Consider the following 13316-nt stretch of genomic DNA (forward strand, 5'->3'; position numbering starts at 1 on the left):
TCTTTTTTAACCTTCTTGCTTTAACTGACATATCTTGATATCTGTAGAAACCCGATTTCTTTCCCAGAAAGAAAGAAAATAGGACTCTGGACAATTAGAACATCTTCCTACTAATAGTAGAGGATGAACAGGACAACCTGCTTACACTATATCCTTCAAGCCACTTCCCACTGCTTAGGTTCATCTTCTATACTAATTGAGACCAGGCTCGCTCTTAATTTATTTTTTAAAAAGCCATCTCCTTATACAAAACATGTATTAAGCAAGAGTCTGCAGTTTACCTTGGGCTGGTCACATCATGGGTATTATGGAACAACTTCTGTATCTTGTTGCTAGAAACAACTCCCACTTTCACCAGGTAGGAATAGGCTTCCACGTGAAAAGCCCAGAAGCGCTTCCCTTTGGCAATCCCGGTGTCGCCAATGATGTAATCCAGGGTTGTGTAGCATCCGACCTGCATGCGCTCAGACCCCAGCAGTAGAGGAAATCCAGCCCTACTTTCCACAGAGGTTCTTCCTGGGTTCAGCAGGAGATGTTCACTGTTGTACCCGCATTTGTCATCAAAAAGAAAACTGAGAACTGAAAAACAGCATCCCAAAAAATTTTCTCTTAGTTAAGTATTTCTGTGCTTATAAACTATATTTTAAGTCATGCTGGCACTAGAATTCCTCGCTTTTAAAGGCTACCAGGAACATTACGCAAGCTAACACAGTCTCAGTATGCTACCTACTTAACCTGTTTGTTAACAGTGCTTTTAAACATGTATACAACCGGTAACAGTGTAGTAGAAGTCTGGGAGCTACTGGAAACCACCTACAGCTCTTAACACCACCAGCAGCTCGTGGACATAAGAAAACCCAATACCTGGGGCTGGAGGCGTACGCAAGATAACTTCTCGGCTCCAAGGGCTAGAGATGGATCCTTTATATCCTCGAACTCTGAAGGCATAGCTGCTGTCGTCATCGAGATCAGATATTACTTTGCTCTTGCTGCAAACTTCAATCTCCTGCCACGTTGTACTCTCCTCTTCTCTATTAAGCTTATGATACTCAAGAACATAGATATCAGCTGAGTCTGTCTTCCCAGGGCATTCCCAACTGATCAGAGCTTTGTTGTACATTTTGCTCTGCTCTTCATTGATTTCTGGTATTTCTAGACCTGGAATGACAGAGATTCAGGAGAAAAAAACCTCAAATGTAGATACATGTTGTTTTAGAATTAAACACAGAAGCCCTTTGTTGAGTGGCTACAGCACTGGGGGGACAGTGGGGGGGGGAAATCTGACTCAGTCAAAGAGTGCAGATGAGGACGGGTCTGTTCATGCACTTAAATCCTTTCTGGTTTTACTTTGAAAGTTGTATTATTTATTTTTGCTGGCAACTAAAAAACCATATAAAAACCTATTCTTTTCTGTCATGCAATCACGACAAAAAGCTGCTAGGAAGACCTAGTATTACTTAACTACAATATTTTGGAAGCCAATGTAAACTGGTTCTGAATGCCATGGCATCTTAGCTTCTTTATCAAAGCTGAAGCTAGCATTGCTGCCAGGTAATGCCTTGAGAATCACAGAGGCAGAAGGGACAATGCAAGTCACAAGATTGAGTTCTGCAACTGCAGCCCTGCACAAGTTTTGCCTCTTTCCAGAGAAGCCCTTAAAGCTATAACTCAAGAAAGACATGATGCTCTCATAATTTACCATTGGAATGGAAGGACAAGTCACCAAGGATCTCTTCTTGCTTGGCTATGTCCATCACAAAGTCCTCGAAAGTAGTTTCAGCTGCTGGCTTGAAGCTCTTCAGAGATTCAGTAGCTTTTTGGATTCTGAAAGCACAGAAGCAGAGGGATGGCAGAAGAGGGAAAAAGGAATTCACATGGGTGCATTCCTTAAAGCAAAACCGCTAGGTTTTGCTTTAAAAAAAGTTCTCTTTTCAGGTACTTACTCATGTGTCCCAGAAACTTGTCTCTCTAGACAGAATTAAAGTGCAAAATTTAAAGGCCTTTTGTACATCAGTGTAAAGATAACTAACAGGGAATCTTTTGGTTGGCAGAGCATTTTAACAATTTGGGGCATTACATTCAAAGAACAAAATAGGTGTGAAGCGCTAATGGAGCACAACTATTCAGATCAAAGAGTTTAAAGCCAGAAGAGACCTGTTAGATTAACTTGCAAATACCCGATGCAATCTCTGAGCAAAGGACTGTATCAGTGAGCTGAATGGGTTACCCTTCCACTGCAGTCCTACTGAAGAAGGCTAGGCGTTGGCGCAGGACAGAGCCCCTCCTCTGGGCTGTTTTTTAACGCACACTGTAATATAGGAATTTCTACTGAATGGTACCGGGACCGCCTCTGAGGCTCTGCAACACAAAGTACTTGCATTCAGTACTTTCCTAGCAGGTGTCCAAAGAATATGACTGACCAGACATCCCTGGAACAGTACCTGTACCTCGAACGGAAGATAATTAATAAGATACCTGACGTGAAGTTGTTTTGCTGTTTGAACAAAACAAGATGGATCGGTTTCTTTAAGCAGTTCTTGAGCAAGTCCTACAAGGCCATTATTTTCCAGGAGCCCTTGAGATTCTTCTGCTTGTGTTTGCAATTTTTCCAGCCTTAAATTCTTAGAAGCTTCAATTGCCCTAAGAGCTGCGGATTTCTTCTCTTCCAGGACATGAGATAATTTCTCAAAACTCTGAGATGCTTCTTCTTTAGCTCTTTCACTGTTGCACTAGGAGGGAACAAAAGACATTTTAGACGGATCCCACAGCACTGTGGCTGTGTACAGAAATGTACTTAGGGTTGTTCAAGAGATCAGAGCAAACTAGTCATCTGTTTGACTGACAAGACTAACGAGCTTTGTTATGCTCTTCAACACTGAAAATGCAATCAGCACTGCACCCAAGCTAGTAAGCGTCTCCTATGTTAACGCAGAGAGGAAAGAGCAGGAAATTATTCCTCCGATTATGTTTTGAGTTACGCACAGCGTTTGTCTAAATAGTTCATGGAAAATCACTGTAAAAGCAAGTCAGCGTCTGAAGTCTTCATGCCCAAGACCTAGGTGCTCTTCCACCTTCCCCAGTCACCCTGAACTGGGAGTCCAGCCCAGTTTCTCCCCTATGCCCTGTAGTGCCACCTCTGATGAGTGCCCTGGATAAAAGGAACTATGAAGCACAAAGGCCATCTGCAGCAAGATACAGGCAGGGCCAGGAGCTCCTGCCAATTTTTGCCATTGCGTTTTTCCGCTCGTATGTGAGCTCCCAGCTCTGACTCTTCTGCAGGGAGATTTTGCCCTTAATTCTGACTTCACTGCAACATCCTCAAGGTAAACAGACAGCATAAATTGTGCAGCACCACTCATATGCAAGAGCTGTAAGTCTAACTCACCTCTCTTTGGGTAAGGTATCAAATAAGCTTTATGTCAATTAAATTCACAGCAGCACCCAAAACTTAACTTCCCTCTGTAGGTTGCCCAAATTTCCCACACTGTCAGGATTAGGTCTTACCGTCTGTGACTCAGAACCAACACAAACTGTTCAGAAATGGTTTTGCTGGCTAACAAAAAAAAAAACCAAAGGATCTGGAACACTTCACTGTTCCATTTGGAGTCCCTGCTGTGTCCTTGCAAGGTCCATCCCCAGACAACCCACAAGCCACTCTCACCTCTGTTTCTTTCAGCAGCAGATCCAGCTGCGTGATGCGAGCTTTCACCTGGCTCTCCTTACTGATGAGGTACTCGATATCTTTTGAAAGCTTCTCCTGTTAAAATAAAACAGCAAACTGGCAGGCAGAACAAGGGCATCCCACCCAAACTGACAACAAGCACAGGTGGGCCACCCAGCCAGCACTCAGTTTCTGTAGTTACGAGGACAAGAGCCTGCCATCAGTTATGAGCAGCAACCCTGTGGAGAACTGCTCAGTGACCCGCCATGACTGGCCCGGCACATCAGGCCACTGCCATGTGCAGGACTGGTGGCACAGCCTCTGAGGAGAAGAGGTGACAGCCTCAGCTGGCTCATCCTTCCCCAGCCACAGCAGTCACCTTCTCTCTTAGGCTAGGAACACGAGTCTTCAAGACATTACCAGAACTAATAGAAAAGCCTCATAGGTTATTAACTCATCTGTAGTAAGGTTTGCTAGAAAAATGAGTGGTTGGAAACTTGAACTTAGGAGTGTCTCTGCACTTCCTTAGTTGCAAGAGTTAACAGCTGTACAGGAAAAGCCTTGCAAACAGGCGAGGAGGCCAAAGAGCAGAAGGCAGGCTGGGATGGGCTTTTTTTTTTTTTTTTCTCTCCTGTGAGCAAGAGAGGAAGCAAAGGAAGAAGAGGAGGCAGCAGCAATCATTCTTTAATAACAAAGCAGTGTTTGCAAGTCTGCCCTGTTGTATGGTGCTTAGGGAATCAACAGCTCTGCAACTTCAAAAACATACAGCGTCCCAGCAGATAACTGCCGATGCAGATTCTTCAGGAGTGCTTCTGAAGTATAAGCTAACCCAAGCCACAAGGACACTTGCCTTAAAAAAGCCAGATTGTAAACCATTAACTTCTTAAACCTTCTGCATTGGTCAGTACTGATGCACAGTTGGCTAACATAAGGTGGAAGCGCTTTTAAGGGGTTCTGTTTGAAGCCTCATAGAAAATATAGTTTAGTTTCTTAGCCGCACACTATGTCACACTAATATATACATTAACAGATGTTGCACAGCAGCATGCCTCATGACTCGTTCAGTGTCCTCCAAACACACGTCCTGGCATCCTGCCAGGGGAAGTTTGCCCTTAAACCCGAGGCTCAGTGCTCTTCCCCCTTCTTAAGGCCAGGTCCAACAATATTTACTTTTACCTTAAGGGTTTTGTAGGCAGTGCTTATGGTTGTTACTCTGTGGTTTGCATGACATCCACCCGGTTTACATAGACGACAAACAGGCCTTCTGCAGGTTTCACAGTACATGTTTACCCTCTCCATTTCATGTTCTGGACACATCAAAATCTGGAAGAAAAAAAAAGAGAGCAGAGAGAATGCAGGTGTCCTTCCAAAAACGGAGGTGCTCAACAAACCGCCAAAACACTCAATTATCCCACAGCAGCGTCTGACTTATCAGTGGGTATTTTTTATATTCTGTTTATCTTCCACCTTTTACATTTGTCCATGCCAGTGAAAGCCAGCAGATGAAAACAAACAGTTTCACCAGGTTTACAGTGAGTGAACCTGTAGCAATGTCTGTGTACACATCACATAGCCTCCATACTGCAATCAACCATTTTGCTAATCCCTGAAGCTGTCTGCACACCTCAAGCTCCCCGCACTCCAGTTCGGAGATGTAAATGCAATACAGAACATGTCCACCCTGTCAAATTTAACCCTGTTCACACCGGCATCTCTTGAAACAGCTATGAACTGTTTCTTAAAGCAAGAGTTGACATAATACTGTAATGACTGAGGTCTAAGCTAGACTCTGACCAGCCACATAGCCATTGCTCTTGGAGCAACAAATGAAACGCAGCCACCACCACCAGTCACAGCCATCTTAAAGACAAAAGGCCCCAGTGTTTCAATTTTTCTGTCTGACTCCAATTACAAGTTGCTCATGCTGAGCGCTAATTCCAGCAACAGCTTAAACAGCACTGTAAAAAACCTGGTGTTCACTAAAACTCATCTTTCAAAAACTGAGCGTGTTGAAATAACTGCTCAAAGAGGGAAAAAGTGCCGCTCAACTCCAAGATCATGCAACAGCTAAAGCCATCTAAAAGGCACATAAAGTAGCATAAACACGGACACTCAAAGCTAAGGTTGCAGACCATCTCCAAAACCAACTCTCAAGCTCCAAATGTTATCTTAGGCTATGGTGAAAAGCCCAAAGACAAAGGAAATGTTCAGGAAAATTAGCTGTGCAGGCAGACATCTCCAAAAACTGCAGTCATGCTGTTAGTCTGTGGAAGCAGTTTTCCCACAGCAGTGCACAGTCACACCTAACGGAAACTGCACACTTTTATTCATCTCCTCGTGTAAGTAAGAATTACAGCCTGCAAGCTAGAGACCGAAGAGGTCAGCAGATTACCTCGTCTAGTTCTCTCAGAATTCAAGAACAATCAGCCCAGTATCTGCTTCTTCCATCCCCACCACACACGTTACAAAGTGCTCTCCAGTCTGGTTGTGAATGAAAGCGGGTTTATGAAAGGTGGGTTAACCTTGACCAGCAGCCAGACAACAACCAAGCTGCTCACTCGCTCCCCCTCCTCAAGATGATACGAGGGGAAAGATGATCATGGGTCAAAACAAAGACAGGGAAATCACTTACAAATTATCAGTTCATTGCCAAGTCAAGTAGACTCGGATAGTCAGAAACTATGACTAAATATTTTAGACCATTCCCCCACCCCACTTTTTTTTTTTTTTTTCCCTAGGCTCAAATTACTCCTTCATTTGCATTTGCATTTCTTCTTCTCACTCCCGCCTGGAGAGGCACACGAGGGATGGGAAATGGAGGATTACAGTCAGTGCATAACACTCCATCTCTGCTACTCCTTCCTCATTATAAGTTTCCTCTCTTCATCACAGGTCCTCTCCACAGGAGACCAAGGTGTTTGTGGCCAAGGGGATCTGTTCTCATTTCTTTCTGTCTTACTTTTGTCCTCTACACTCACAGAATGGGTGAGGTTGGAAGGCACCTCTGGAGACCGTGTAGTCCAAGCCCCAGCTGAGGCAGGGTCAGCTACAGCAGGTTGCTCAGGACCTTCTCTCGGTGGGTTTTGAATAACTCCGTTATTAGAGACTCCACCACCTCTCTGAGACACCTGTTCCAGTGTTTGTTCACCCTCAAAATTCAAAGCTCACTGGGAACTCCTGAGGGTTTGGAAGATCTCCATTGGTGGAGAGTTAACAACCTCTTTGGGCGGTTGCAGTGTTCCAGTGGTTCCAGAGTTTGACAACCTTCCGAGTCTACTCACTGGGAACTCCTGAGGTACAGTTGGCTCCCTTGCCTTCATTCCCTCCCATCAGGCATTGAGACACCTTAATAAGGTCTCCCTGAGCCATTTTTTCTCCAGACTGAACAGCCCCAGATCTCTCAGCCTGAAGAGGACTTCAGGTGTGTAGGGGCCATCGTGTCCACAGGCAGGTCCATGAAACTCTCCACGACAGCGGAGACAGGAGATGTGATGGGACACCGTACCACAGACCTATGGCACATCCTCCGCTTGAACGGCAGGTAACCGTGGCTGAAGAAGACACCAGAGGGGAAGGAAACACTGGAAACTCTTGGGGAGAGTGAAAGAGGGAACGGGGAAGGAGGGCTAAGACAACAGTGACAGGAAAGGAGAAGAGACAAATTGTCCCTTCCCAGGGGCGGGCTCACAGGGGGCGGGCTCACAGGACACAGCCAAGGGGGGTGAAGATGTCTATAAGAGCGTCCCACCCTGTGCCTGAGCTCTGCTTCCAGCAACAATGGCCCAAGGAGCTGCTCAGACATGCAAGTTTATGCACGTACCTTCAGACAGCGCTGAGTAAGAAAGCAAGGCCTGGAGTTACTAGGAACCAATTAAGGAAGCTAATTATGGCCTTCAAGCATGAACTGAAGTCCTCCAACTTCTCCAATAACCAAAGCACCCACTGAACCTTGCTCCCAGACAGAACCGCTGTCCTGAGGATAACAGTTATTGCCCACCATGTCAGGGATGAGGTGGACTCTCCTTCCCAGGCCCAAGGGGGTTAAACCCACACCTTAGACTGAAATAACGACTTTTCAGAGCAGCACTGGCACAGTTGGAAGCCCATCATCACCTGAAGGGCTCTGAGCTCTGCACCAGGCCAGTGCCCCTGGACGCCACGGCCGCAGCACGAGGAAGCAGTGACTCGGGGCACTTACAGTCACCGTGAGGTTCTCCCAGGTGATGCCAGACACATTGATCTTGTTGCTCTCCCAGAACTGCAGGGTTTCGTTGCTGGGATGGGTCGGTGCCTCACACTTACAGCTGGGAGGAGAGAAGCCAAGACAGAGGTGAGGGGAAGGCGATGGAGGTGCAGCCCTGAGCTCCTGCCAAGGGGCAGCGGCACTTTAGGAGGAAGAAACCCACTAGGAGATGGTGAGGAAGTCCAGCTTGCTGTGCGTGTGCACAGGGTAGGCCTCTCGCAGGTGACTCAGCTTCTCCAGAGCCTCATAGATGAAGATGATGCAGATGAGGGAGGCGAAGGCTTCTTCGGTGAAGCGGGTGATGTAGCACACCAAAGAGCTAGCGTCAGTGGCCACCAGCACCATGCAGAAGAAGGCGGTCCACAGCCCAATGCACGCCGTAGAGAGAGGTAGAAGAGTGCGTAGTCCCTGGGAAAGCAAAAGAAAATGCAGGGTGGAGAGGGCAGCAAGAGGCTCTGAGCCATGCCTTCCTTTGGGGAAAGTCGGCAGCAATTCAGGAGCGTGTCAAGGCTGCGGATGGTAAATGCAGTTTCCACGTCCTACGACAGACAGCCTCGGGGCTGCGGCGCAGGGTGTGGGCCCGCAGGAGGAGAGGCCAATTATTTAATTATCATTCTTTAACAATTACCTTGTGTTAATGCCTCGGAGGCTAATTGAGGTCAGGTCCCTGTTGTGGAAGGTGGTGTTCTCCCACATCACCCCGATGCCCTAACAGCCAAACCGGCTGGGTTTGCACCCAGTTACCTGCTGCCAGCAAGTTGGGGCTTCATAATAAATTTAATTGCAATAAGAGAGGTTAATCTCCCATCACAGTTGCCACAACAAAAAGACTGTCATGGAAAATATCCATTTTGCCTGAAAAGCTCCTGCTTTTTCAAAAATCATCAAAACATTTGACCAGAAAACTGTTTGGATATGTGGGTAAAATATATTTCCACTTCCAGCAAAAAACATGCAAAAAAGTGCCCGAGTTTGTACTGAGAGGAAAGCAAATCTTCCCTCATTCCCAAACCAGAGTCATTTGTCTCATCTTCCCTGTGCAGCCCATCTCGGGCATCCTTATCCTTGTGGTTTCTCCTCCTCCTGCTCTTTCACTTTAACTCTAAAAACCCTGAACCACCCATCCATCCTTCAGAGACCGAGGGCTCCTGCACCGTCACATACTAAAGCAGCAGCGCGTGATGTCTGTGGCACAGAAGACAACTTAAATCTACCAACTACCACTAAGAAAAACATCTTTTCTCCATCCCTGCCTTCTTCTGAAGGCGCTCGCAGCACCTGGCCGCAGCAGCCAGCCTTACTTGCAGAATTTGTAGAGGATCTTCTCGAACACGAGGACGGGGCCGGTGCTGCCGAGGATGGCGAGAGGTTGGCCAGCAAAGAGGAAATACACCACGCCGGTCACGGATGCGCCCAGCAGCGACTCCATGGCACTCTGTCCAGGGAAGAGAGGCAGCAGCGAGTAATTAAATCATTAGAGGGAAAACCACAAGTGCAAATTCACTGCAGCAAGGACTTTTGCATGAGTGTTGTCCTCCCTCGTGCCACCCAACAGAGAGAGGTGCTCACTATGTGGCTGTTGGTCGCCTCCCCCAGCAGTCCCCCAAAGGTGATTGATGACGGGGGACATGTAGGCACAGTAGAGGAAGAGGAAGGACGCCAGACACTGCAGGCTCAGACCATCCCGAAAGTCACTCCAGAACCAGGGGGCTTTTCGCTTCACATCCCGGATCAAACCTCCAAAGAGCCTGGAGGAAGGAAAAAAAATTAAACCATTTTCGTGGAAGACCACGTTAAGTTTTCTTGGCTGAGGAAGGACAATCGCAAGCACAGAGTAACTTCCATTGCTAAAAAGAAGTCTCCTTCTCCCATTTTAGCCCCAGGAGAAACTGAGGCATACAAAAAAAACACAGAATCACAGAATAGTCAGGGTTGGAAGGGACCTCTGGAGATCATCTAGTCCAACCCCCTGCCAGAGCAGGGTCACCTACAACAGGTTGCACAGGACAGCGTCCAGGCGGGTTTTGAACATCTCCAGAGTGGGAGACTCCACAACCTCTCTGGGCAGCCTGTTCCAGTGCTCCACTACCCTCAAAGTGAAGAAGTTCCTCCTCATGTTAAGATAGAACTTCCTATGTTCAAGCTTGTGCCCATTACCCCTCGTCCTATCAATGGGCACCACTGAAAAAAGACTCCTCCCATCCCTCTGGCATCCTCCCTTTAAGTATTTGAAAGCATTAATAAGATTCCCCCTCATTCTTCTTTTCTCTACACTAAAGAGACCCAAGTTCCTCAGCCTTTCCTCATATGAAAGATGTTCTAATCCCCTAATCATCTTCGTAGCCCTTTGCTGGACCCTCTCCAGCAGATCCCTGTCTTTCTTGAACTGGGGAGCCCAGAACTGGACGCAGTACTCCAGATGCGGCCTCACCAGGGCAGAGTAGAGGGGGAGGATGACCTCCCTCCACCTGCTGGCCACACTCTTTTTGATGCACCCCAGGATGCCATTGGCCCTCTTGGCCACCAGGGCACATTGCTGGCTCATGGTCATCCTGTTGTCCACCAGGACTCCCAGGTCCCTTTCCACAGAGCTGCTGTTTTCTTGCAATGGGGCTGATCGTGCCCGATGTCCGCAGGTGGCTGAAGTTTGAGGAGGACGTGGAAGACGGCAGCGAACGCTGGAGCAAGCCCTACGTGGCCATCGATTGGCACCAGTTCAGCCCTAAATATTGGGCTGGCCCCTCTCCCCCGGGTCTGGCCAGGCTTGCACAGAGCCATGGAGAAGGAGAACCATCTGTTCCACCTCTGCATAAGGATGGGCCACTTTCCTTCCCCATGTTTCCATTTTTAAAGGCAGGATCCCTCTAAGGAAGACCAGCCTCAATCCATTATGCCTTCAACTGCCTCCCAAATAATGCCACTTTCCCTCAGAAGAACAGCAAACCACACCAATCAGCCACACGGACCTGCTTGCAGAGGACCCCGGCACCCACGCAGCCCCGAGGAGGCTCATGAATGCTGCGGCGGGACTTACAGTGGTAGCCCTGCTCCATCGGGGCACAGTCCTCCCGTTCCTTCTTCCGATGCTTCTGGCGGTGGGGTCGGTGGTGCCGGTGGCTTTGCCTCACCAGCGGCATCCGCATGCCCACGGACAGGGTGTGGTGGCCTGCAAAAAAAGCAGCGTTCTCATCACTCTCGATATTGCGGAGACGGTTGACGCCGCTGCCATGATTAAACCAGCACAGCCATCCCAGGAGGAAACACCAACTTCTCTTCATTTTAGTTTCACTGCATTCCTGAATGTCAGAGACCCGTCCCTTTTTCCAAGCCTGTTTTACTCTAACTTTGCAACAACAGAGCAACAACAAGCGATGGCTCCGGGTCACCTAAAAGTGCCCTGAAAGTATCAACCCTCGTCTCAAATTCCAGCTTCGGCTGGACAACACTCAGACCTGCTCATTAAGCAGCCACAGAAGGTAATTATTTTTAAAATCTTTGTCGGCACAAGGCGACAAGAGGAGATCCAATTAGTCCCGTGATAATGAAGTCTGGAACAAAAAAAAAGAAAATCACAGCCCTGTGTCTGCAGCCATCAAATTATTCTCCTGACCTCTCCAAGCCAAGAGCAGCCTCTGAGAAAACAAGCTGGGAACTGCCCAGCTCCGTGGCCAACACTCACACCACAGATGCCGCGGGGGCTTTTTCCCCTCTGTCGAAAAGCCACAACATTAAAAAAAATGTGAAAATAACTGTGCTTGTTTATTTAGAAGCACGCCACGTTTCGCTGCAGGTGATGCGTACACTGAGCACAGGACGCGGCAGGGACTTTGCGCAACGGGAAAACGCGTGGGGCTGGTGCCACCTCTCCCGACTCACCTTCCAGCTCCTCCTTCTCATAGTGAATATTGGCAACGGTGCTCGTTCTTCCCTGGTCCATCACCGCCTCCTCGTCGTGTCTCTGTTTAGCGAGAAGAAGAAGGTACAAGTTGGGGCCAGGTGAGGAGAGCTCCCTTACGTCCTCCCAGTCATCACCCATCCCCGCGGCCACGCGAGCCAACGAGCATCACACCTCTGCATGTCTCCTCCTTCAGGCACAGCCCTAAAAACACGGACTTGGAGGAGGTTTTTTTTCCCCTACCCAAATAAAACCACCTGTAATGTCACCTGTATTGTATACACCGTGAGTCTGGAAGGATTTACTAAAAGGGGAGACAGTTGAGTGTTTCAAACCAAAACCAAGCCTCCTGCTTCATTCTTGTGGTTCCTTTCGAAAAATTAAAATAGGGATTTCCAAACTGGGGGTGGGGTGGGGAGACCCAACCCCACACTTTTGAGCACAGCCAGTTTCATTCTCCAAACGTGATACCTGCAGGACTCACTAGATGGCACTTGGCCACAGGACATGGCCACCACCAACCTCCAAAGGCCCTCAGAACCTACAAGGGTGAAGCTTCGTCTTCAGCCCAACCAGGCTCAGGCTTCTCTTGCTGCAAGCCCGCTTTCCACACAAAACTGCATTTTTCTCCTCAAAAAAAAAAAGCCAAGGGCTGACAGCTAATGCCCTCCTTGGCTGAAATACCACTGCCAACGCTGCACAAAGAGCATCTGTGCCTTAAAAGCTGAAGGAGAACTACAGGAGTTCTCTTCTCCCCTTGCCCCCGGGGCTGGGGAAGCATCACTGGGATCACCGCGCTCAAAGAAATAAAAAACCAACCACGTCTCACACTCGAGTCACAACTGCAGCTTTGAAAGGGCCTCCAGGAAACCCTTCTCTTTAGAGAAGAGCAAAATACCGGAAATCTGCTTTTTATCCCCCAAATTCCTGCTTCGACCCAATGGCATCACCTGCCGCCGCGCAGCAGCGACGCTCGGGGAAGCTCACACCTCCCACTCGCCAGCCAATTTAACGAGCAAAAGGAACAAACGTTCCCATCTGGGAATGAGCTTTTTCTGGCCCCCGAGTACTTTGTCCTTCGCCGCCGCTGCCAGGTGCCTGGAAAACATCAAAGCATCGAAACTGGGCTGGGAAAGGGGATGGCGAGCTCACTTTTGAGTTTCGGAGCAGAGAGTGTTGTTCCATCTCAAGAAAACTTCTCCAAATTATTATTTTGCTGCAGCGTTTTTTTTGTCCCAGCAGGAGAGAGAGGGATTTTTGACTGTCCTGCCTCAGTTTACCTGTCTCAGTGCAACTCCTCCAGTTAGAAAGAAAAATCTTTCCCTGGGGAAGCGTTGGTGTAATTGAGGATGAGGAAAAGTACAAAGCAGAGGTTCAGGTCCGGCTTTGAGTCCTCCCAGTGCCGGGGGAGGCCAAAAGCATCGCACGAGCAGGCAAACTTCCCACCTCGGCCCCCTCGTCCCGTCACACGCAAGCTGGACTGGCCACCAGCAGCAGGAGGGAGGATTAATGTAATT

The 13316-nt window shown here is 48.2% G+C and overlaps 1 protein-coding gene across 1 annotated transcript in view; it reads right to left on the minus strand.

The window, feature by feature from the left end:
• Positions 1-277: 277 nt before the first annotated feature.
• LOC309685319 (E3 ubiquitin-protein ligase TRIM36-like) overlaps positions 278-13316 on the minus strand; it is a gene marked incomplete at both ends in the record, with an annotated part of 46958 nt that continues 33919 nt past the window's right edge. Inside the window, 6 exons of the mRNA XM_082501102.1 lie at positions 278-579; positions 865-1158; positions 1700-1824; positions 2476-2729; positions 3662-3757; positions 4838-4984. Of these exons, the coding sequence (XP_082357228.1) occupies positions 278-579; positions 865-1158; positions 1700-1824; positions 2476-2729; positions 3662-3757; positions 4838-4984 (1218 nt within the window). The remainder of the gene's footprint in view (positions 580-864; positions 1159-1699; positions 1825-2475; positions 2730-3661; positions 3758-4837; positions 4985-13316) is intronic.

The sequence above is a fragment of the Vanellus vanellus genome (genome assembly GCF_965231255.1).
Source record: "Vanellus vanellus genome assembly, contig: HAP1_SCAFFOLD_60, whole genome shotgun sequence".
Classification (NCBI taxonomy): domain Eukaryota; kingdom Metazoa; phylum Chordata; class Aves; order Charadriiformes; family Charadriidae; genus Vanellus; species Vanellus vanellus.